We start from the raw sequence: 25,539 nt of genomic DNA, 5'->3' as shown, positions 1-25,539 counted from the left end.
GTCGGTGTCTTCGGTGGCCCTTCCTCTATCGTTATCCCGGCAGCGGTGTCCCCTCTTTCAATGACTGATGCCCTCGCCCTTTCCAGTCTTAGGCGGGCCAATCCCTGTCGGTGGACCCAGGCAAAGTCATTGTCGTCCTCCGGCTGTTGGTTTTCTTTATTCGGCAGTGTTTTGGTCCTGGCCTCCTCCGTGGGGCCGGTACCCTCTGTGGGTTCGACAGCCTCCTCGGATCCTTTCACCTCCGGTGGCTGGACAACCCCCGTGGGTTTGGCCTCCTCCCCGACCCCGGCAGCCCTCCTGGCTTTGCCGTCCTGTATCGATCCGGCAGCCTCGATCGGTTCGGCCGCCTCCGACGTAATGTTCTCCGTCGTTCTTGGGCCATTGGATGTGGACCCCTCCGATTCGTCCGCCCATACTAGATGTTCGGTTGGTCTGGCGGGATTTTCCGGCAGCGGCTTCTCCCTGTCTTCGTTTGGTTCCTCCGGCAGCGGTTCGTCCTCTTCCTGTGCTGGACCCTCCGGAAGGTCTTCGGGTAGATCCTCTATCTCCTCGAGGGTCGCATCGAGGTCCTCTATTACCTCGACTATTCCATTGGTCCGATTCTGGCCGATCGTCGGCCGATTTGTAGACCGATGTTTTGGTCCTTTCGCACTCCGGCAGTCGATGTGGTGGGGTCTGCGTTGCCACCGTCCTCTGGTGTCCCCTCGCTAAATACTCCTGAAGCAGCCCCCTTACTGCTCCCCAGTCCTCGGTGCCGTGTATCCGTTCTAGGGCGGCGCACAGTTCTCCAATTGGCGTCATGGTCCCGGCAGCTCCTCTTACTCCGGCAGTCCCTTCCATCCGGCAGCGGTTCTTGTGAATACTGTAGGGAAATCTCAAACTTTCAGCTACTTGTTTCTGGTGCGTATGATGGACGGTACGCTTTAAGGTCGCTGAAGTGTGCTTTCCCCAAATCTCCGCCGTCTTCGGACGACAACCCGTACACTACCGGTGATAACTTTCGCGTTATCACGACGGGACCGGTGTATTTGGGGGCTAACTTCGCTGCGACGTGCTGTGCCGCAGATGAAAGAACTCTTTGTCTTTTCATTACTTTATCCCCGACCTCGAATTCCACGTCCCTATGTTTTTCGTTATAGTAACGCGCCTGATTATTATACGCGTCTTCTAAATTTTCTACTACCCAACTGCGTAACGTTTGCAGTTGAGCAATTCTGCCTTTCCACTGTTCTGTGGACGCTACTTCTAAATCTAGTGGCGGCTCGCTGCTCGCCCGCAAGCATTTCGCTGGCCTCGGCTCTCGCCCGAAATTTAAAAATGCTGGAGAAGTCTTCAGTACTGAATGATGCGCCGTGTTGTACGCGAATCTGAATTTATCTAAGTGTACGTCCCACTCTCGGTGATCCCTCCCGATGTACGCCACCATCATGGTTTTCAAGATTCGATTGACTCTTTCTACGGGGTTTGCCTGCGGGTGGTACGGAGGGGTCGTAGTAATACGAATACCGTATTCTTTCGCTAACTCCTGCAAACACTTGTTTACAAATTCCGTCCCGTTATCGGTGAGGAGCACATCCGGTGTTCCCCACCGCTAAAAAATGAGGCTTTCGAGGGCCTCCGCCATTTTAGGACCGGTCGCTCTTCGGAGTGGGGCGCACTCAATCCATTTAGTGAATAAGTCCTGCATCACGAGGAGGTATGCATGACCGGACTTGCTAGGAGGGAATGGTCCCATGATATCGGCAGCGACTATTGACCAGGGCATGTCGATACGGCGCCGACCCATCAGCCCCGACGGGAGCGACTGCTCCACCTTTGTCAGCTGGCAAGTGGTACAGCGTCTTACGTATTCCACAGTTGTTCTGTACATGCCCGGCCAGTAGTATCGGGTCGCGACGCGGTGGTATGTCTTCTCGATACCTAAATGTCCGGCTTGGGGGCCATCATGTGCCTCCTGCAAGATCTCGGTCCTGCGCTCCTCGGGGACCACCAATTTCCACTCGTCCCCATCTCGACCTAAGGTCTCCGCGATCAGGGGATCGGTTCTCCGGCAAAATAATTCCCCATTCCGAATCGACCAGTCCTTAAATTTTTGGGGGTTTCCCTCTACCTCCGCTAATTTGCTCTCGTACCACCTCGCACGCACGGCAGCCGCAATCTCAACCTCCCCTTCGGTGACCTCCCTTCCCTCATACGCTCGCGAGAATGCATCCGGCACTCGGTTGAGGGCACCTTGTCGGTATACGACCTTGAAGTCGTATTCGAGGAGCTGTAAGGCCCACCGCGCTAATCTCCCTGAGGGGTTCTGTAATTTACGCAACCACCGTAAGCTGTTGTGATCTGTTATCACGGTGAATTTGTACCCCTCTAAATACGGTCTAAACTTTTGTACCGCTAAGCACTCCAACTCCGTTGCTGAGTACTTCCGTTCCAGCAGCGACAGAGCGCGACTCGCGAATGCAATTACCTTTTCAATACCCTCGATCTCTTGTGTCAGTACCGCGCCTAACCCGACAGTACTCGCGTCGGTTTGTACCGTAAATGGTGTTTCGAAGTCAGGACAGGATAGTGTCGGTGCGGAGGCTATCATTTCGCGGAGGGCTTCGAAGGCGGATTGCTGTCCGTCCTTCCAAACCCACTCGCAGTCCTTCCGAAGTAATTTGTTTAACGGCTCCGCAAGCGTAGCGAATCCCGGGATGAACCTCCTATACCAGGAAGCCATCCCTAAGAAACGCCGCACTTGCTTCACGTTCTTCGGGGCTGGATACGACACCATCGGCTGGATTTTATCCGGATCGACAGTTAAGCCTTCCCTGCTGACTACGAAACCCAGGTACCGGACCCCAGCGCGACAAAACTCGCACTTTTCCGGGTTAATGATTAAACCGGCAGCTTTTATTTTGTCTAACACGCGTTTCAACCTTACTAGGTGTTCCTCAAATGTTTTTGTGACGATAATTACGTCATCTAAATAGGAGAACACGTGGGGCTCCATCTCAGGCCCAATTAGACGGTCTAGTAATCGTTGAAATGTAGCCGGGGCCCCCGTCAGCCCATATGGCATCCTACGGAAGTGAAAAAGTCCTTTACCCGGCACCGTAAACGCGGTTATCTCGCGACTGTTCGATTCTAACGGAATCTGAAAATAGGCCTGACTGAGATCAAGGGTCGAGATGTATTTTGCGGATCGCAGTTTATCCAAGATCTGAGTCATGAGCGGTAAGGGGTACGCGTCTTTCCTCGAGACCTCGTTCACCTTCCTAAAGTCCAAACAGAACCGATATTTTCCGTTTGGCTTTTTAACCATGACTATAGGGCTTGACCAGCCACTCTGTGACGGTTCTATTATGCCGTCCGCCAATAAGGTGTCAACTTCGGCGTAAATAGCTTCCTGAATTTTCGGAGAGACGGCATAATAGCGTTGCTTAATGGGTGGGTGGTCGCCCACGTCTATACGGTGGCTGATCAAGTCCGTCAATCCCTTGATCTTTTTAAACTCCGGCAGCTCGGCCTCGAGGAATTTCGTTAAACGATCGTTTTCCGAATCACTCAAAATCTGTAACCCACAGCACACGGTGGCTGGTGGAGCGTCATCGAAGGGAAACTTCTCACTCGGATGAGACGCGAAATACCAGATTGCTCTGTGAAATTCCGCAACAATCAAGAGTGCAATTGAATCTGTACCCAAAAGGAGAGGGGTCACGAGATTGTCCAATACGCGCGCCGAGATCCGGTGTTCCTTCTTCGCGATCTTTAACCCGAAATGGGCCCGCTCGACTGCACGATCGATTGTCCCCGTGGCCAGGAGGAAATAGCAGGGCTTTTCCGTATTTTCAATGCATACGACGCCGTCGTCAACCCGATCTAATACTTCCCGACTAACGAAAGTGATTGACGACCCCGAGTCCACCAGTGCGCGTACCGGCAGCGTTCTGATCAGTGTATTGACAGTTAATAGTGGTGGTCTCTTTTCTCCGAGATTTAATACTCGGGCCGATATTACTTCTGGTGGAGTCTCTCTGGCCCCTTCGAGTGACTCCTCCCCCCGTTTCCCGATGATCTTTCGCAGTTCCGGCAGCTGTTAATGGTTACGTCTCGCGCTCCGCAACGGTAGCAATGTATCCGTGGTGCTTCCCGACAATCCCGCGATCTATGTCCCTTTTTCCAACAGTTCCAACACTCGAGCGGCGAACTCCCAAACGCGCGTTGTCTGTCGCGGGTCGGTTCCGTTCGCCGATCGGTGTTCGCGGTTTCTTCCGGTTCAACCGGTGGGGGTCTACTCGAACGGTCCCTTAACTCGACTCCGTATCGCGTTTCCCTTCGCCCGGCAGCTGAAAAATTTTTCGCGCTCGGTGCTAAAGAGTCCCGTTTACCCGGGCCGAGGCGGGGCCCTCCATATGCGTGGGTGGGGGATCGGTCAGTCGATTCGCCACTTCCGGCAGCTATCGCATTCGCGTATTCTAATTGCACGGTCCTCCCTCTCTCCGGTTGTTCATGAGAGGCGTGGCGATTGGGGTCATACGCGAATATCGGATGAGCCATCTCCGACGGCTTCGGGTTACGTTTTAATTTCTGACTATCGGATTCGCGTTCAGCCACTATTAACGCCTTCTCCAAATGAGGGAATCTGGTGATATTGGCTAATGAAATCGCGTTTCTAATGAGCGGCTTCGCTCCCCAGTAGGTCCGATTTACTTTCTTATCCTCCGGCCACGGTGGTACTAATCTATCGAACATCCCTCCCATGCTAGTGAGGTAGTCGCGAACGGGTTCATTTTCCCCTTGCGAACGATCTTTAATGTTTCGCGTTAAGGTGTCTTGGTATTCCGGGTCGCCGAAATAATCCCAGAACTCGTGCACGAACTCGTTCCACGTATCTATTTCCGCTTCCCTCCTCTTGTACCAGTGCAATGCTGTGCTCTCTAAACATGTAACAGACCTGCACCGAGCAGGCCTGTCACCAACGGTTCTTTTCGAATACAGCCCCAAAACAAGGGCGGACGCGACCGAAACGTACCGAAAACAGTACAAACCCTCTACCGCACCACCAACCCTCACCACAATGTTAATGATATATAAACCGAGGCAAAGAAGACAAATTACCGCATTCCGTCTAGAAGTATTCTAGACTCCAGTCCTGTACTCCTGCCTGAGACGAGCCGTCACAGCAATCACCAGGAAGCCGACACATCTCCTATCCAGGGTGAGTATCCTCACCGAAATCCGTTTCGCCGAGCCGTCGAAACATCCACACCGAACTCCGTTTCGCCGAGCCGCCGAAACATCCACACCGAAATCCGTTTCGCCGAGCCGTCGAAACCTCCACACCGAAACCCGTTTCGTCGAGCCGTCGAAACCTCCACACCGAAGTCCGTCTCGCCGAGCCGTCGAGACTCCCACACCGACAGTCCGTTTCGTCGAGCCGCCGAAACTCTCGCCTGAAAACCCGTCTCACCAAACCGTCGAAACCTGCACCCCGACCTCTGTTTCGCCGAGCCGCCGAGACCGTCCCTCCGAAACCCGTTCTCCGAGCCGTCGAACTCTCCGCACTGACCTTCACTTCGCCGAGCCGTCGAAGACTCCACCGTTACACGCTTCCGATCCACCGCACCACCGAGTCACCCACCGATTCCGCCGAAACACCGAAATCTCCGACGACCATCGCCGGGCCCGCCGACCCACCAAACTCCCCGCCGCTACCGCCGAAACCACCGAGCTCCGATACACCGTTCCGCTCCGCCGACCCGCCGGAATCCGCGCCGCTAACACTTGTTCACCGTCCGAACTATTGTGCCGCGATACCGATGCCCGTCGTATACCGCCCCGATTCATGCATGCACACTGCAACCATGCACCTACGTCGCGCTTAAGAAGCAGCACTGTTCACTTGTTTGTACTCGTTTACGTTCACTAAATATAGTACGTCATTTAACGTAACTGTTGTTTCCGAATTCTTTCCGAACCTTCGCACCTCGTCTTCCCGCACCGGCCGATTCCCCTCGTCAGCTAACGAACCTTGGTCCGACGAGCTGTCCAAACACTGAGGGGTCAGCACCGCGAAGATTTCGATTACCGCCGGAATCGACGACCGTTACAAACAAACAGTCAGGCAGCGGAGCAAATATCGGTCCGGGATGTTACTGTTTTTCCGGTGATGCTCGAAGCGTTCGAGGAAGGCTGCTGAGTCTTCCCCGGGCGCCCCGGAAAATTTTGTACGCCACCGCCGCATGACTTCCATCAACGGAGTTCCCCGACAATACATCTCCCCACTGATACCCGGCGAGGGTTGCGTCGAGACCCTCGGGAAAGTGTCCGGCCTACTTTCTTCGGTATCGCGCGGAGGGGAATACGATGATCGGGGTGCTTTTCTATCGAAGAGCGGTACCGGTAGAGTGAAGGTGCAGGGTGGCGACCTCCTCTCCTCGGCCCGCTCCTCCTCCGAGGTTATCGCGTCCGGATTATCATTTCCGTCCGCGTCCTCCTCGTTCTGTGAAAAGTATTCGTATCCGTCCCCCTCATTACGGTCCGGTCGCAACATGATTCCCCGGCAGCGCAAGACCCTTCACCGTTCGACTTCCTAACCTTGACTTAATCCGCCCCGGTAGTAAACACGGCTTGTTTATATTGCCGGTCGAATTCGAGCGAGATAATCCCTCACGAAGGTCTCGCTTCGCAACGCGCGAACAAAAGGACCCCGGTCTCGACCGCGTCTCGTTAACAACACGCGCTTCCAAAAAAAAATTCTCGAATTCCTCTAGTACTATACCGGGTGGCCTAAACGATTCCCTTTCCCGGCCGCGTGAATTTATTTCTCTACCTAACTCGCAACTTCTCCAGCAATTCTTACACGAACCGTACAGCTTTGACTCGAAAATTTCTATCGCAAAAAAAATTATGATCGTTCGACGATCTCGCCAATGAACACCTCTGCCCGGCAGCTATTCCAACCGACAGCAAGGCTTCGTTTCGCAAATAAATTTATTTCACCCTCAGGTGAACGTAAAGGGCCGCTGTCTCCGGCAGCGATAGCCCGTATCGCAAAATAATCCCAATTTAGTGAGCGTAGTATTACGAGTACAAAACGACACGCGACGTTACTTTTTACGACGGCACAGCTTCTCAATACGCCCCGTCCATCACCGCAATTTATATATCGGGTTCCTCCGTAGCAGAGGAACCACACACAAAAAAAATACACAGAATTCAACAATAGAGAAATTCACATGAAATAGGGGTCTCCCCGGTGCTATACTGGGGCCTGAACGCGTCGGAGCCGCAGTCCCAGGAAAAAAATTTTCAATAAATTAAGACCGACCACGAATAATATAAATAAAAAAAATAATTACGAAAAATTACTAATGACTAGAATATAATGAGCAGAATAACGAGAAAGTCAGAGAGTATGAAGAGTAAGCTAGTAAGAGACGAAGAGAAACGAACAGTAGCGAAAAGGAAAGAGAAGAGTGAGGAAAGAATAGAAGTAAGAAGAGAGAGAGATAAAGAGTGTTTAAAACCATATATACGCGAGCGAGATATCATTCTAATAGCCGTTAATAGCTCGCCGGTTGCTTGAGCCGGTATTGTTTCTACGCGTTCCAGAGATTCCGTCATTCGTGACTGTTGATAGTTTTTGTAACCTGACCCTGCGTCTTTGTCTAAGTGTCGTCTCAACTCCTGATTGGCGAAATTGAACTGTAACGAATATTTGTCGAATCGCTGCCGTTTCGCGTGCCGGTCTCAAGAACCAGTGAGAGTCTAATCGCCGTATTGAAAGGTTACTACTGTAAGAGAGCTCGTCAGGTTCTTATATAATAAAATCAAAGAGTATCCGTACACACGACCAGTTATTAAAAACTCTCCAAACCACAGTCCTGCGAGCCAGTCCATAAATACTGTCGTTAACATAAATTTTGGTCCTTCGAGCCGGATAATCGCTGTGACTGTGTCGAATTCAATCGAACTGTGCAAGTGTTGAACGGTTATTCTAAAGACTCAGTGAAACCATCGCCTTTCCCTGATAAAGGCGCACGGCTTGACCCTCGCTCGTTTTTTCTGCTTTGGACTCATCTCTACAACTCGTTCGTTACAAAAATGACCGACACCAGTGAAAGCTTGCTAATTCAGCAAGATACTGCGATTGCCGCAATTAAGCGTGTAATCGTGAACTATAAAAAGATGGCAAAACCCCAAATCACGCTGGTCAAAGTGAAAAGTCGACTGGATCAACTGGAGAAACTGTGGATCGAGTGTCGCCAAACTCACTCGAGGCTGCTTCTGGTCACAAAAGCGGAGGACCAGAAGACTATACCCTATTTCAAGGCCAACGTTTTTCTCGATGCCGAGACCGCTTACCTCGACGCTTCTGATACTCTCAACGAGGTCATCGCCCAGCTGGACATCGCCGGTGGAACTTCAAAGATAAGTCCTAATACGGATTCTTCCGTCGCTGCCAATTCTGTATCCGTACAATTACCGCGTCTCTCCCTGCCTAAGTTTTCTGGTGATTTTAGTCAATGGGGAAATTTCCGTGGTCTATTCGAATCGAGCGTCGACAAGAACAAGTCCCTTTCGAACACTCAAAAACTACATTATCTTAAAATCCATGTAACCGGTGACGCGGCGCTGTTAATTAACAATATCAGCATGTCCGACGAAAACTACGAAGCTGCCTGGCAAATCCTTGTAGACGAATACAATGATGAATCCGCGCTCATACAGGCGCACATACACAAATTCGTTAGCTTGCCGTCTATGAAAACCGAATCTGCGTCGGAACTCAAACATTTGCGAGATACCGTTGTATCTTCTTTAACCGCGCTGAGAAATCTTAAACGCGATGTTGATTCTTGGGACGATTTGTTAGTTTATTTGATCGCACAAAAATTTGCGAAACGCACTCGCGATGAGTGGCTCTTAGAACGCGGTTGTTCAAAAAACTATCCCACGTACAAAGAAATTAACGAGTTCATGACTCTTCGCATCCGCGGTCTTACCGATACGATCGCCACGAGCGACGGTGTTTCTAGCAAAAACAAAGTTGTGTCTGACGTTCCGCGAAACCGCTCGAGCGTGAATAATGTTTCGATTATCAAATGTATCGAGTGTTCCGGTAATCATCCTCTATTTAAATGTGACCGATTCAAATCCAAATCAATTGATCAACGAATCTCATTTGTTAAACAAAATAGAATTTGCTTTAATTGCTTGCGGTCAGGTCACGTCACTTCCGACTGTAAAAATCCAGGTAGATGTTTTCTGTGCAAGCGAACTCACCATTCGCTCTTACATCGCGCTGCCGGTTCCCCAAGCAAAGCGACTAACGCTATTAACGAGACTTCAGTTAACGACCACGTCGATAAAGAAAGCTCTTCTAATGATTCCTGTACTGCGTCGCAAGTATTAGTGCAGACAGTCCTTCCCGCGGACCTCTCCGTTCCAAATACGTTGCTCGCTACTGCTTGGGTCGTACTCCGTACCGCTGAAGGACGTACCTTCAGGCTTCGCGCGTTACTTGATCAAGGAGCTTCCTGTAGCTTTATAACCGAATCGGTATGCCAGTTAATGCGAACGAAAAGATATCGGACGAGACTCCAAATTCAATGTTTCGGTGATCAGTATAACGGGTTGGCAAAATCTCGCGTATCCGTGACATTAGAATCATGCCACAATTCTAAAGTATCGTTCCCACTGTCAGCCTTTGTCTATCAGCGTATCACTGCTTACGCCGGCTCTAAATCCCGTGTGGATTCGCAGTCTTGGCCACATTTACGCAATCTCCAGCTAGCTGATCCAAACCCTTCCAGTTGCCATCCAATTCATGTCTTAATCGGTGCCGATTTATACGGCTCTCTTTTGCTGAACGACCTCCGCCAAGGTCCTCTCGGTACTCCTACTGCCCAGCTTACCTCGCTGGGATGGATCCTTTCCGGTCCCATCAAAAATCAAGATTCTCGTCAGGAATCCTCCTCTGCTGTAAATCTCATAAACTCTGTGTCAGCTGCCAAACTCGAAGATTCTCGTCAGGAATCTACTTCCATTGTTAATTGTCTATCTTCTGAAGATTTAGACAATTCGCTACGTCGTTTCTGGGAAATTGAAGAAGTTCCCTCCAAGCTCCCTCTCTCCGAAGAAGACGAACGGTGCGATCGCTTTTTTCGTGACACCCACACCCGCTCCTCTCAAGGGCGATACATAGTGAGACTCCCGTTCAAGAGTCAACCTCCATTCGATCTCGACGGATCATACTCAATCGCATCTCGCTTTTACTCGACACTGGAGCAACGACTGCTCAAACAACCGATACTCGAATCGGAGTATCATAACTTCTTATCAGAATATCTCTCCATGGGTCACATGGAACGCATAGCGGAAGAGCAAGCCTCAAACTCTTCTGCGATATATATTCCTCATCATCCTGTCGTGCGACCTTCTAGCAGTACGACCAAACTCAGAGTCGTATTTAATGCTTCCGCTAAAACCAAGTCCGGAAAATCTCTAAACGACTACCTTATGGTCGGTCCAAAGCTACAGCGCGATTTAGCTGCTATCATACTGCGCTGGCGACTATTTCGCTACGTATACACTGCTGACATCGCCAAGATGTTCAGACAAATTCTAATCAATCCCCTTGATTCCGACTATCAAAGAATTTTATGGCGACCGAACAGCCAGCTGCCGGTTTCTTCATTTCGATTGCCTACCGTAACCTACGGTCTCGCATCTGCACCATACCTCGCCATTAAGGTACTTGATCAATTGGCTCTTGACGAGAGAAACAATTTTCCCGCTGCCGTGCCTATTCTACAAGATTCCATTTATGTAGATGACGCTATTTTCGGCGCGGACAATACTCATACCCTCCTCGAGATTCGTCGGCAGCTAGTAGAACTCCTGCATCGTGGAGGTTTTCAACTTCGAAAATGGGCTACTAACGCGGTCGAATTACTTGAAAACATTCCTTCTGAGGAGCGTGAGTCCGCGTCCGATCATTTTCTCAGTGAAGATGAATCCTTAAAGGTTCTTGGTATCGTATGGACCCCTTCCGAAGACGTTTTCCGCTTTCAGGTAGACTGTTGTCTGCCGGAAAAGTGTACAAAACGAAGTATTCTTTCGATAGTTTCAAAAATATTCGATCCATTAGGATGGGCATCTCCCGTGATTATTGTTGCAAAAATAATGCTTCAAGAGCTCTGGCTCTTAAAGAAAAATTGGGATGAAGATACCCCCCTTGAATTTCGTAAAAAATGGACTGCGTATTGCAACATTCTGCCTCAATTGAGCTCGGTCAAAATTCCTCGCTGGACCGGACTGCACAGCAACAGTATCGCGATCGAATTACACGGCTTTGCCGATGCGTCACATTGTGCCTACGCCGCGGTAGTTTATTTGAGAGTTCTTCATTCCCTTTCGGATATACAAGTTACTCTGCTGACTGCTAAAAGTAAAGTAGCTCCTCTCAAAACTATCAGCATTCCTCGCTTGGAATTAAACGCTGCCGTACTAGTAACCCGACTGCTTGAGTGGACTTCGTCATCCTTAAAACTTCCATCATCTCGCATTTACGGATGGACAGATTCCACCGTCGTCTTAGCCTGGCTTAGACAACATCCTTCTACTTGGAATACATACGTCGCAAATCGCGTATCCGAGATCCAAACTCGGCTTCCGCAGGTAAAGTGGCAACATGTACGTTCTCAAGAAAACCCAGCTGATTGCGCCTCGCGAGGTATCTCCGTCTCTGAATTCGCTACTCATAAGCTGTGGTGGTCTGGACCGGATTGGTTATCTCGTCCATCCGTTTTCTGGCCTGATCACACTCGGTCGAATAGCGAAGAGCTAGACTCACGAGAAATCGCCTCATCTGAATCTCGTAAAATACAGGTTCAACTACTGTCGACACACCCTGAATGGGATCTTCTATATCAATACTCAAGCTGGACGCGACTCTGTCGAGTCACTGCATATATACTTCGATTCGCCCAGAATTCTTGTAAAAAACTACGTATGTCGTCTACTTGCTCGCTGTACCATTCACTGTCTTTATCTGCTGCCGAGATACGAAATGCTTCTCTGTATTGGATGTCTTACGTTCAAAAGAAAAACTTTCATGCTGAAATCAAATTTTTAAAGGATCATGCACCGGTTCCGAAATCCAGCTCGCTTATTGCTTTACATCCCATCCTCGGGAAAGATTCATTAATTCGGCTTGGCGGGCGGCTCGAGCATGCCGCTCTAAGCTATGAAGAAAAACATCCAATTATATTGCCGAAACACCGAATTTCGGAACTTCTAATCGATCATGTACACAAGCGCACTCTCCATGGAGGCGTGCAGTTAACTCTTCGAGTTCTTCGGCAACAATATTGGATAATTTCGGCTAGATCCTTAGTACGCGCCCACATACATCGATGCATTCCCTGTATTCGGCAAAGGGCGCAAGCTGCTACTCAGCTGATGGGAGACCTTCCAAACTTTAGAGTCACTCCCTCGGCTCCATTTTCCCATACTGGGCTGGACTATGCCGGTCCAATTCACATACTTCCAATTGTCGGTAGAGGTCAAAAGACGAGAAAATATTACTTCGCAGTGTTCGTATGCCTTGCTACCAAAGCGGTGCATCTCGAACTTGTCGAAGATTCCTCCACCGCTGCCTTTTTAGCTGCCTTTAGACGATTCGTCAGTCGCCGAGGGCTTCCTACTAACTTGTACTCTGACAACGGCACGAACTTCCGTGGTGCCGATCGTGAATTGAAGCAAACCTTTCAAGTTCTCCTGTCTGATCCTTCGCTCAAAAACTTGCTGGCTAATGACGGGATCACCTGGAAATTCATCCCCCCTTCCGCTCCTCATTTTGGTGGACTCTGGGAGGCTGGAGTAAAAAGCGCCAAGTATCACTTAAAGCGAGCAGTGGGAGCGCATACTTTATCTCAAACTGAGTTTTCTACCGTCTTATGCCAGGTCGAGGCATGTTTGAACTCTCGTCCGATTTCCGCTCTTACCGACGAACCTACCGATCTATCGGCGCTGACACCCGGTCATTTTATTATCGGGCGGCCACTTATCGCGGTTCCAGAGGAATCCGCTTTGGAGATAAATCCGAATAGACTTGACCGATGGCAACAAGTCAGAAAAATTACCGAACAAATCTGGCGTTCGTGGTCCTCTGACTATCTACATACGTTGCATCAACGTCGAAAGTGGCAGCAGGATCGCGCAAACTTGAGCGTAAATGAACTTGTTCTTTTAAAAAATTCTTTACTTCCCCCTTCTAAGTGGCAACTCGCGCGCATTACTCAGTTACATCCTGGCCCGGACGAAAAGGTCCGCGTTGTCACCGTGCGTACCGTGGACGGTGAATTGAAACGACCTATAACCCAGATTTGCCCGCTGCCGGTCAAGTCACAAAATTAAAATTTAGATTCGTCCAAGTAATTACCAATTATACTTTTGTATCCTTTGCGTTAATGTATAAGGTAGATTATAAGCTGCGTTCCATCTTTACTCTATGTACTTATTTTAAGAAGCAATATTGTTAGTTTTTTTTGTTGCCTTTGACGGACTACTGTTTATCTTCGTTTACTGCTGTGAATTGTCATTTATATATCAAGGTTCCAACGTACACGAAATTACTCTCTTATAATACTTAATTTGCGAAGACCAAGATATATCGTTTTGCCTCCTCTGGACGCAAGGCGGGCGGTATGTTTAAAACCATATATACGCGAGCGAGATATCATTCTAATAGCCGTTAATAGCTCGCCGGTTGCTTGAGCCGGTATTGTTTCTACGCGTTCCAGAGATTCCGTCATTCGTGACTATTGATAGTTTTTGTAACCTGACCCTGCGTCTTTGTCTAAGTGTCGTCTCAACTCCTGATTGGCGAAATTGAACTGTAACGAATATTTGTCGAATCGCTGCCGTTTCGCGTGCCGGTCTCAAGAACCAGTGAGAGTCTAATCGCCGTATTGAAAGGTTACTACTGTAAGAGAGCTCGTCAGGTTCTTATATAATAAAATCAAAGAGTATCCGTACACACGACCAGTTATTAAAAACTCTCCAAACCACAGTCCTGCGAGCCAGTCCATAAATACTGTCGTTAACAAAGAGGAAGCATAGAAAGAAAAGAAAAGAAGTTGCTATTCTCTCCGAACAATTCAAAAATATTTACAATTTATGTTATTTACAATTTAGACAAGAATTTACGATAGTATACAATGGTAATAAATACGGACAATGACCAGAATAAATAAATAACAAAAATAAATAAAGAAAAATAAATATTAAAGTTGAATAAATAATCGAACGATAAATAAATAAATAGCACGGTGTTTGTAGCAGCACTGATTTATTTATTTTCGTCTCGTTAATTACAAAGTCAATATTCGATAGTTCAATTACACAGTCAAGAAGTCACTAAATGCGGAATTGAGAGGAGTTCGCTCGCTTCTCGGTAGACGATCGTTCGAATTATACGGAAGATTGATCGTTACACAGAAATCAACAGTGGTTAAGGGGGGTCCCCACCACTGATACGCGTATAGACAAACACGCGTCTCACGTTGTTCGCGGGCACGATGCGGAACGGTTTTGTATCGAACGGTGATCGCTCGAATTACCGTTCTTACGTGTCAAACAATACCGCCCGCCTTGCACGAATGTGCAACCCAAAACGGATCGCTATAGGGAACAAGCTCCCTATACGCAGGTGAAAGCGCTAGTACTATCTCGCACGTACTTACGAAATTAAGAGTCCTACCGAGGGGCCTAGAGAACCGACTATTAAACAGCGAAGCCCTTACTCCTGGAAGATACCTAAAGAGTTTCGATTAGGAGGGAGATAATAAGTCGAGGGTTACTCTACTGGCAAGACGCAGATCCGAGTTATAGGTCGTCGATATACAGAATTCTCAGTCCGAACGTCGACTACTCGGACGTTCCCGTCCTTGCCTGGGTAGGTCTTGTCGATTCGTCCCATTTCCCACTTATTTGGAGGCAGGTTCGGATTCTCGATCAATACGATGTCCCCTTCGTTGATCTGTTTCTGTTGGCTGGACCATTTGTAACGAGATTGAAGCGCTTGCAGATACTCTCGCGACCACGTTTGCCAAAGAAGTTCGTGGAATTTCTGGTTGCATTGCCATCGCGAGAGTCTCGAGCTAGGTATGTCGGCAACCGAGGGGATTGGTCGTGCGTTCAGCGGGCTACCCGTTAAAAAATGTCCGGGGGTCAAGACTTCCAAACAGATCGCGTCATCTCGTACTCGTGTTAGTGGCCTTGAATTGAGGGTGGCCTCGATGCGACAGAGAAGCGTAGTCATCTCCTCGGCGGTGGGAGTAAAGGTCCCAATTATGCGTCTCAGATGGTGTTTAACGGATCGCACCGCGGCCTCCTGCATCCCCCCGTGATGTGGAGCGCCTGGGGGATAAAACAACCATTCGACACGCAATTCCGTACATCGATCGCTTAACTCCGGCGAATGGACAACAGCTGTGAAATCGCGGGCGAGCTCGTGCGCAGCGCCGACAAAATTCGTACCGTTATCGGATGTGATTGTTCGCGGGATACCGCGTCGGGAGATGAAACGGTCTAAGGCCGCGAGGAACGCTGCAGTCGAGTACTCATGGACTAACTCCAGATGTACTGCGCGAGTCGCATGTCAAATAAAAACGCCGATGTAGGCTTTGTGAGCCTTTTTTCCTAGACCTGCAGAGTCACGCACTTGATATGGTCCCGCGTAGTCGACGCCGACTTTTTCGAACGGGGTAGAGGGGCGACAACGGGACGGTACCAGGTCCTGCATTATCTGTGTGGAGGTCTGAGCTCTCCATCTCACGCATTTCACGCACCGATGGATAATACGTCGCGCAGTGTCGCGGATACCAAGAATCCAGTATTTTGACGCGTCGTGGCCACGGTCAATTGCGTGCCGCCGTGCAGCGTATGCAAGTGCGCGTCCCGTATAATGAGCTCCGAAACGTAATGTTTGGGGAGGATTATAGGGTGTTTTGTATCCCATGGCAGAAACGAATGTTTGAGACGACCGCCTACTCGTAAAAGGTCATTGCTGTCAACAAAAGGGTTAAGCTTACTAAGGGGGGAACGAGTGTCGACAGGTTTTGTCTGTTTGAACGCGTTAATTTCAGTGCGGAATGCGGTCGCTTGTACTAGCCGAAGGATCGTGCCCTCCGCGTCTCGCAAGTTGGAAACGGTTAAACTCGACCGTGGAGCATTGTCTTTGAAACGCGTTCTGTTGACAAACTCGCGAACGTAACCGAACACACGCACCAAACGAGGCCAGCTGGAGCTCCTAAGCAGAACGTCCCATTCCTCGATACTCGCTGTCGTATGAGCGGCGATCTCGTTCCTTCCCTCTGCCGTCTCGTACACCTGTTGGGTAGGCCATCGCTCCTCGTTTTCCTTCAACCAGGTCGGTCCCGTAGTCCAAAACGTGGATGATAACAACTTTTCGGCGGGGACCCCACGTGAATTCAAATCCGCTGGATTGGAATCCGTGGGCACGTGCCTCCAGATCGCCGATGGTAACGTCGTGTGAATCTTCGATGTTCGGTTTGCCACTGTGGTTTTCCAGGTACTGGGATGCTTCCTGAGCCAGGCAAGGACGATGGTAGAGTCTGTCCAACAATTAATGCGGTCCACGTGTACGCGGATAGATTTGAGGACGTGGTCGATCAACTCGGTCAGCATTACCGCTCCATTCAACTCCAAGACGGGGATTGACAAAGTTTTGATAGGCGCTACGCGTGATTTTGCAGTGAGCAGTGTGGTATGTGTGTTACCGTTGATCGTCACCACCCGTGCGTAGACCGCACAAGAGAATGCAGCGCGTGATGCATCGCTGAATCCATGGAGCTGCAAGTCGATCGTATCTGGACCGTAGTGGATCCATCTTGGCACTCTTATTGCATTAAGTGCACTCCAATCTATACAGAACGAGTTCCATGTGTCCTGTGTTGTCTTAGATACTCGATCGTCCCAATCGATCTTTTCTAACCACTGTAGTTGCAGCAAGATCTTCGCACGTACTACAACCGGAGATAGCCATCCTAAAGGGTCATACAATCTAGCTATTTCCGAAATCAGCTCGCGCTTGGTCATCTGAAGGTCGCGGGCGACGAAACGCTGCAAGTTAAACGAAAACGCATCTTCGCATGGGTTCCAAGTGATCCCGAGGACTTTCAGCTCCGAGTCCTCGAAACTCCGGAAATCTACGGCGTGAGAGTGTTTTGCGGCTGGAATTTTTTGGAGGATCTCCGGATCGTTCCCGGCCCATTTCCGCAGGTGAAACCCGCCTCGGGCCAATAAGCCGCAGACTTGGACGCGCGTGCGTTCCAATAATGTTTTATCCGGTGCTCCGATGAACACATCATCCACGTAGACGCTATCCTCCAGTACCGGTGACGCGAGCGGAAACTTCGAACCCTCGAGGTTGTTGAGTTCTTGAAGGACGCGCATGGACAAGTACGGGGCACATGTTGTTCCGTAGGTAACGGTGTTGAGTTCATAAGCCTCGAACTTGTTCATCGTCACGTTGTTCCAGAGAATATTTTGATATTTTCGGTCGTCAGCATGTACCAGAATTTGTCGGAACATCTTCTTGATGTCCGCGACGAGAACGTACTCGGCTAGTCGCCATTTTAAAATGATCTGAGTGATGTCTTGTTGCAACTTAGGTCCTGGATGTAGCAGATCGTTGAGGGAGGAACCGTTCGAAGTTTTGTGCGAGGCGTTGAAGACTACGCGCAGTTTAGTTGTCAAGCTGGTCTCGCGAATCACGCCGCGGTGCGGGATATACGATCGCGTTTTGTCGAGTACGTCGAGCCGTGACATGTGTCCGAGAGTTTCGTATTCACGGAGAAACTCGACATAGGCTTGCCGACCTGATGCATTACGTTCGAGCTTAGTGGACAAGCGTTTAAGCGACGAAGCGGCACCGCGAAACGAATCGCCGAGATGATCCTCAGGGACTGATACATTGAATGGCAACCTAACTATGAAACGACCGGTAGCGTCGCGTGTATAAGTGTCTTTGAAGTGCTGCTCGCACTGACTCGCCTGCGCTGTGAGAATATTCGACGCAGGGATTGTCTCGGTCTCCCAAAAACGTGACAGAGCCCTTTCGAGCGGATCCCCACTGACTCCATGATGAGCTGCAACTGTAGGATGTGAGCTGACCGTTTTATGTATGCTCCCGGACAGGATCCACCCGAAAACGGTGTTCTGAGCGATCGGTTCGCCAACTCGAGAACGGCGGATACCGGGGCGGATGATTTCGCCAAATAACTCTGCACCTAAGAGCAACTCGATACGCTGATTCGATGCAGGAGTAGGGTCAGCTAACGCGAGGTCAGAAAAGGATTCATAATCGGCTACGTTGATCGGGGGCGGAACGTATTGCGATATTTGACGGACTAAGAACGCACGAGTGGAGGTGCGTACGAACGCGCTGTAATCTAAATTGCTCGCGTGTTCGCCACCGAGGCCTGTTACGGAAATCGGCGATCGTAATTTCTTAAGGCGTAAGTGCTGCACGAGATTCGTGGTAATGAAGGAAGATTGAGAGCCTTGATCGATCAAGGCGCGCGCGAGTCGCGACCGGCCGTCCGACGCGTAAACTTTGACAATCGCGGTTGCTAGGAGCACGGGTTGCCCGACGGGTGGAACGGCCTCGGCGAAGTGCGAGGCGACGCTGTTACAGGGTTCCATTGGCGTCGACGGCAACTCTTCATGCTGGACGGGCGAGGGCGCCGTCGGTGTGGCCGACGGAACAGCCGAAGGGTCAGCGCCGTCGTAGCGTGGTCGAGCTGGTCTTCGTGGTCCCCCGGTCGAGGTTCCGTCTCCGCGATGCAGCAACGTATGGTGTTTTCCGTGGCAGTCCCTACACACGTTTCTGCTCGAGCAATTGGCCAATGTGTGATCGGCGCTTAGGCAGTTAATACACATACGGAGGTCCTTCACCATGTCGTAACGTGCGAGGGGGCGCAGCCTACCGAATATATCGCATTCGCGTATCGAGTGTGTTTCATTGCAAAGTGGACACGGCGGTCGTCTACGTTCAGTTTCTCCCACGACGTGAGTGCTTGATTTCGGGCGCGCGCGATCCGACGGATTGTCGATAGTAAGAAGCGGAGTCTGCGGTTGGTTCATTACTGCGACCGACGTGGCTTGCGTGAGCATGAATTCTTCCAATTCCTTGTACGCTGGGTATTGTTTAGAATTACCCAAGTATTTGTTCCATTCGCTAGCGAGTTCTTTGTCAAACTGGCGTGTAACGAAGTAGACGAGATGGTGATCCTCGCTCGTTTTCCCTAATTTGTGTAATGCCTCGAGCGTGTTCCGGTAATGAACCGTGAATTGCTTCAGTGTATCGAGCCGTTCCCGTTTCATGGGTTGCAGCGAATGTAACCGATGAAGCAATGATTGAACTATGACCCGCTCATTATCATAAATTTCTTTAAGACGATCCCACGCGATCTTGAAGCTATCGTCCACTAGGTCGAGATGTTCTACCGCCGCGAGAGCTTCTCCTTTCAAGGCAGCAAGGAGATATTCTAACCGGACAGCGTCAGATAGCGATTTGTTACGAACAACCGCGGAGGAGAACCGAGCTTCGAACGGTCGCCATTTCGAAAAGTCCCCGTCGAAGGTTGGGATTTCGATCCGTGGGAGTTTGACGACTTTGGTTTGACTCACCGAGGTTGCGGGTAGGGCCATCGTGGAGTTGGCCAGTGGCGAGGAGCATGAAGGCCGTAGGCGCACGAGGTGGTCGCGGAAGTAGTCCATCCCGTCATAGTAGACATCCTCCGTTCGGTCCATTGTTTCCCCTTGGAAATATGGGAGGTCCTCCTTGCTTTTGTCCGCTTTCCTCGCCGCTTGTAAGTAGCCATTAAGGTGCTCGATTTTCGCCCATGCCTCCTGGAACAGGTATATCCTGGTCTCCAGGTAGGAGATGGTGAAGTTGGAGATTCCCTTCTTCTTGGAGTTAGCCAGAATTTTATTGAGCTGGCTACAGGCATTAATTTGCTTTTCGAGGAGCGCTTCAAAAGTGTCTGTTGCCGTGGTATTCATAATTTTCACTTTGTCCGGATTGACACACACGTCTCGAGACACGACCTTAGAGTGTTGACCGTTAGCGTTTAAACGTGTACGTTACGTCACACCGAGCTCTACCAAGACGCGACGGAGAATTGATACGAAATTACAGATTCTGCTTGCGTTTGGCAAATAGTTCGTAGATAGGAGTGATCTGATAAGTGCGAGTCACTGATTTGAAAAAAGTTCCGAATGTCTAAATCCGGCTCGAAGGACCAAAAACTGTTTGTAGCAGCACTGATTTATTTATTTTCGTCTCGTTAATTACAAAGTCAATGTTCGATAGTTCAATTACACAGTCAAGAAGTCACTAAATGCGGAATTGAGAGGAGTTCGCTCGCTTCTCGGTAGACGATCGTTCGAATTATACGGAAGATTGATCGTTACACAGAAATCAACAGTGGTTAAGGGGGGTCCCCACCACTGATACGCGTATAGACAAACACGCGTCTCACGTTGTTCGCGGGCACGATGCGGAACGGTTTTGTATCGAACGGTGATCGCTCGAATTACCGTTCTTACGTGTCAAACACACGGGGAAGACAGTATCAATTAAAATGGCACACAGTAAGTTGAAATCAATATTGTTCATTTCCACACCGAACATCATGGAATAAACTAGAAACATTTCACCGAAGTCGCATGTACAATCTCCTTTTCAGAGAACAATTTAACATTCTCCTTAAGCAGAATTGCGCATGAGACAACTGATCACGTTTCCAGCTATTCTCAGCTCGATGTGCGTTCCACAGCAAATCACACACAAAAAAAAAAAATATCTCCAGAATAATTGCATAAATAAATTTCAACAAGTAATTAAATGAGACAATATTCCATCAAAACCGGCAGCTGTATTTGAAATCAATTTCGGAAATTCACATCCGAAATTAAATTCAATCAGTACCACAACAAATCACGTAAATTTCAAATGAGACAAGGCGACATAAAAACGGTGCTCGCTTCGTTGGTTCTGCGAAGGTCGTAAACGTTCCGCGGTCGGAACGGGTGTTTGTTTTCCGACGCCTGTACGGCCTCGCTCGCGTCCCGACTTTGTTCGTTCAACGAGAAGCGATTTGAGAGAGTCGAATATTACGTGAGAGCCTCGCGTCGTTCCGCGTATCTCTTTCGAAACAGCCCTTTTACAAGTCGCTCTTTCAGCGAGATGTCCCTGTTCGGGCGCCAATTTGTCACGTCGTTTCTCGTTTCTTAGCGAAACGATAGCGGCTCCGGGTATTTACAAGCGTTACCGCCGGGCCACGTTCGGCCGCGCGAAACGTGGTCCACCCGGGACAAAAATTGTACGCAGGCTCGTCGTCTCTCGAGATCTCTTACGTACAGTTCGTGCGCCAGGCACAGAAGATGCCACGCTAAATTCGCTAATAAACACGATGAGAGACAACCATACGAGCCTGCGCCAATCGATATTACGCGGAGATGAGATACTAATGGTCGCAGGATTCTACGCGGGTCGAACACGGTGCATTCCCCGCGGCGGGAAGGTTTCTCACGCAATAACGACTCAGAGATTCGGCTAACACAACTTTATTCGTTCGACGATGGTTACAGAACGACTGCCAACAACGACCGGCAGCGTTTTTAGGTTAGCCGGCGCGTAACAGGTGATCGGCAACGACAACTCGTTGTACGCGCGCTTCGACCTTTCCTGGTCCTTCACCCTACGCTACGAATCCGGCAGAGCAACGGGATGTTAATGTCGGCGCTCACGATCTTCGCGTTCTACGCCCGGATTCGGATGGAATACGCGTTATTATAAGCTTCTCGTCGGCAGAACAAGTCGCGGAGATACGACGAGAGCGCGTGGCGGCGTCGCACCGTGGGACGACTCGAGGTTAGGTTGAACTTGCAACGACGCGCGGATTCTCACTAAATAAATTGATGTTTCGTTTCACGCTAAACTCCGTCACCGCGCGCGTCGAGGCCAAGACGACACGCGGATCCACTCATCCGACCTCTCTTGAAACTAGCATCCGCCATATATATTTTCCTCGCGCGTACGCTGACCGACGGGTTCGCCCCGTTCACGAATTGAATCTATTTCTTCGCAAATACCGGCAGCTTCGAAGCCGCGTCGGTGTTTCTGCGACGCGATCGCGGACACGACACACTACCGAGCCAACGCGAGAAAGATCACTTCACGAAATTAGATCTGACAAAAGCTTACCCAGGGTAACGATGTATCGTCGACCGTTCTCGTCCCTCAGACCGGCAGCTTTCTTCGCAGTATTACAAAGTACTTTTCGGTTTTTACGCAATAATTGAGATCTCTAACGCACGACTATCGGGTATTCGAGCCAACGAAGAAGTGATCCTTCCTGCGTGTCTCGGGAACGCGGAAGAGAAGCGTCCCCCCCTTGCCGCTCTGATCCCCCCGCACGCAGTTCGACCTATCGCGGATAGATTTTCGGACAGGGCCTAGCCCTGCGTGACGGTCCCTGGCGCTCGGCGATTCGGTGGTTCTCCGGCAGCGGCGCGTGTGGATTGGCTGCTTCCTGCAGAGGTGATCGACGTGAGCCAATCCGGCAGCGATCCGATTTCTCTCCGGATGAGGCGACGGCGAGTCCGCTGAGATTCCTGTCTTGGCAGCTCCCATCCTCGTCGGCGCGTCCAGGTTGTTTTTCCTGTGCCACGTCGATTCCTCGCTTTGCTCGGCGTTGGAGTTATCGCCGGCGCCGATATTTTCCGTTTCTCGGCGGGAAAGGTGCTTCGGGTCCCCCCTCGGGGCCCGACTACGGTCCTGCAGATACGCGTCGCGCAACTGGCGCGACGCTCAAAAATATTAGAACTCGCCCATGGGTCTCGTTCGCACCCAGGGCGAGCGCTCGCCACGGCGCCTCTCGCGTATTAGGCTGCCAGAGGGTGACCCGGTCTTCCGATAAACGGCATCGGGTGACGTTGGCAAAACTGCCACGTCACAGTACTTTCATCGATATTCTTTGAAACTGTATTCTCGGGAGTAGAGATGATTAACTCACTCTTGCATTGGGATAATTTTCGATTATTGTAAGCGGAAACATTAGCGTAAGGTACAAAAAAAAAATTTTTTTAAATTAAAAGAATTTTTTTAAATTTAAAAAATGAAAAAAAAATTTTTGTTTAATTACGTTTGTTTCTTCGATGGAAACTTTCCGTTCTCTCGTATAAATTGCATTGTAGAATCAACTCCTTTCGAAAAAAACTAAAAATCGAAAAAACTACTTGACCAATATGGACCAAAATCTAATCAGCTCTAAGTTACGACGGGGCACATCGATTGCATCATTCATCATTCTGATCGCGTTGTTACTTTTTTAGAAAACGTTAACGAAAAATTTGATAACATAGAAACAGACATACGCACGCACACACACACACACACACACACACACACACGAACATTTTGCTGAAAATAGTCTAAAATGACTGCAATGACCATGAAACGTGAAGATCTGCTAAAAAATCGATTTTCGATTTTCGGGGTCATTACAATAACTTCCCTATACAATCGGGAAGTTAATAACTGGGAATATATTTGTAGGATCATTATATGTGCGTGTATGTATGTGTGTAACGACCAATGTCGCGATGTATGTGTGCGTACGCGCGTTTACAATAAGCAATGTCGCGACAAGTATGTTTACAACGAGCGGCGCGACGTGTCCTGCGACGACACGCGAGCGGCGGTTGGTAAGAATTCGAATCTTGCTGGCTAGTGTGTGAGCGAACGCCGAATGGCTAAGAGCGAAAGCAAACGTGGTGTAACAAAGAGACGCGCATTTTCGGAAAGCTGTGCCGAACGCGTGGCGAGTTTTGTTTGCGGATAGCTGTGCCGCTTCAGTACTCAGTGCGATCATTTCAATTACTACTATATTTTACGCTTAAAGCGTACCGTGCGATCTTAGGATCCCACATATTTGTAACGTATGAAATGGAATTACAATGAATTAGAAGCGCGTGATATAGTAGGACCGCTCAAAGGCGGATGATAGCGAGGACTCGTCGGAGTCCGGACCGGAACATCCAGGAGGCGAGACTCGCTGGAGTCTTGAACGAACGTGACAGACTGGCTGTCCGAATTCAACTGAATTAACTGAACTCTTTTTAGGATCGCGAGGTCGAATATATAGGTGTCTTATCTTCTACGCGATGTCTCGCTAGACATAACGCTACGGATGTTATTAGATGCGCGATTAATGATTACGGTGAATGCTACGCGATACTGCTACGGGGAATACATTAAGATATGATTATTATACAAGGGTTAAGATAAGAATGGGTGTATGGTATGAGGTGAGAATCGGATGTGATGATCGGAGCGAAGTATGACTACTTATAACTAATGAATATTATTAATAATTACGGTTACAATATCCTACTCTTATTGGCTATGCTTATAACCTATGGCAACACGTCGGCAGACGTGACACGAGTACTGCCAGAAGTTCCTCCAATTTTCAACATAAATAAATCTTTCAATTCATCGATAAAATAAAATATGCTTTACAGAAAACACGATAAAATGAAACTGAGATCATTAAGATCCGCACAATCTATGTATTATAATTTTTTTGCGAATTTCACCTTAAAATATTTTTTTTGAATATGTAGATATTGCTTCTAAAAGAAATCTACAAACACACCATTGATTATTATATAGTTAGACATAAAAAAAAGAATTAATCAAGTAAAAAAAATGTATACCTACGACGGGCGCGAACCTAGTATAGGCCGGTCCACAATCGAACGCCTAACGCACTGAGCCAACTGAACTGTTGGAAACGTGATTGATATTTCTAGATGTAATGTTTATACTGTAGAAATATTAATTAAGTTGATTTCATTTTTTAATTACTTCTGTAGAATGCTCAAGGTTTATCAGAGCCTGATAGACTTACAGAATAATCACTACGTACAATCCCGCGCTCCGAGACACATTCGGCGGGAAACGGACGTCGAGGTTCCGCCATCTTAACGGATACGGAAACTCGACGTCACACATCCGTTATCCCCACCACCAACCTCCGCCTATAAAAGGCGATGCAAACGAGGCACGGGTCTCTTTTCCAGCCTGGGCAGCATCCTGCCCACTACTACTTCTTATTTCCCACGCTCTCGACGTCGAGTTGTCCGCAGCATCGGACTCCTCGACATCGGCAGTTCCCACCGGCGTGACAGCATACACGCCAAGCAGAGAGGGCAGCATCCTTCTCTGCCGTTCGGGCAGCATCCTGAACAAACCTCTCGGGCAGCATCCCGAGAACTCCGACAGCTATCGGAGACGACTAAATGAAGGGGCAGCTACCTCTTCATTTACCGTAGAACAGCCACGGGGAATTTCCCGACTTGTGGCCGGGTTTCCCGACCACTCCTGTCCGAATCCAGTCGCCGGTACAAGCACCAGGTCCGCGAACACGCGTCGCGTCGCGATGAACG

The 25,539-nt window shown here is 49.3% G+C and overlaps 3 protein-coding genes across 3 annotated transcripts; 1 reads left to right on the top strand and 2 right to left on the bottom strand.

Annotated features, from left to right (window-relative positions):
- Window positions 1-8,091: 8,091 nt before the first annotated feature.
- Window positions 8,092-13,410, top strand: LOC143219740 (uncharacterized). Its single transcript, XM_076445620.1, has 2 exons — window positions 8,092-9,109; window positions 9,215-13,410. Exons 1-2 carry the CDS (start codon window positions 8,092-8,094, stop codon window positions 13,408-13,410), a joined length of 5,214 nt encoding a protein of 1,737 aa, XP_076301735.1.
- A 1,441-nt stretch (window positions 13,411-14,851) lies between these two features.
- Window positions 14,852-15,836, bottom strand: LOC143219739 (uncharacterized). Its single transcript, XM_076445619.1, has 2 exons — window positions 15,719-15,836; window positions 14,852-15,639 (listed from the first exon to the last, which is right to left on the bottom strand). The coding sequence occupies exons 1-2, from the start codon at window positions 15,834-15,836 to the stop codon at window positions 14,852-14,854; spliced, it is 906 nt and encodes a 301-aa protein (XP_076301734.1).
- Window position 15,837: 1 nt separating this feature from the next.
- Window positions 15,838-24,018, bottom strand: LOC143219738 (uncharacterized). The gene is made up of 4 exons (XM_076445618.1): window positions 23,996-24,018; window positions 22,637-22,748; window positions 21,674-21,790; window positions 15,838-20,130 (listed from the first exon to the last, which is right to left on the bottom strand). Exons 1-4 carry the CDS (start codon window positions 24,016-24,018, stop codon window positions 15,838-15,840), a joined length of 4,545 nt encoding a protein of 1,514 aa, XP_076301733.1.
- Window positions 24,019-25,539: the final 1,521 nt, after the last annotated feature.

This window comes from Lasioglossum baleicum, unplaced genomic scaffold (genome assembly GCF_051020765.1).
Source record: "Lasioglossum baleicum unplaced genomic scaffold, iyLasBale1 scaffold0065, whole genome shotgun sequence".
Lineage (NCBI taxonomy): Eukaryota > Metazoa > Arthropoda > Insecta > Hymenoptera > Halictidae > Lasioglossum > Lasioglossum baleicum.
The sequence above is the reverse complement of the archived record's forward strand: the minus strand, read 5'-3'. Positions and strand labels throughout refer to the sequence as shown.

Bases quoted from the DNA above. Each gene is read 5' to 3' on its own strand.
- LOC143219740 (XM_076445620.1), top strand. From the start codon at position 8,092: ATGACCGACACCAGTGAAAGCTTGCTAATTCAGCAAGATACTGCGATT. The intron at 9,110-9,214 runs GTAATCATCCTC...GCTTGCGGTCAG, and splicing joins CAAATGTATCGAGTGTTCCG to GTCACGTCACTTCCGACTGT.
- LOC143219739 (XM_076445619.1), bottom strand. From the start codon at position 15,836: ATGCGTGAGATGGAGAGCTCAGACCTCCACACAGATAATGCAGGACCT. The intron at 15,640-15,718 runs GTGCGTGACTCT...CGACTCGCGCAG, and splicing joins ACTACGCGGGACCATATCAA to TACATCTGGAGTTAGTCCAT.
- LOC143219738 (XM_076445618.1), bottom strand. From the start codon at position 24,018: ATGTGGGATCCTAAGATCGCACG. The intron at 21,791-22,636 runs GTCGATCACCTC...CCGGATTCGTAG, and splicing joins TCGCTGCCGGATTGGCTCAC to CGTAGGGTGAAGGACCAGGA. The intron at 20,131-21,673 runs GTAACCATCGTC...CAACACTCTAAG, and splicing joins TCGTTGTTGGCAGTCGTTCT to GTCGTGTCTCGAGACGTGTG.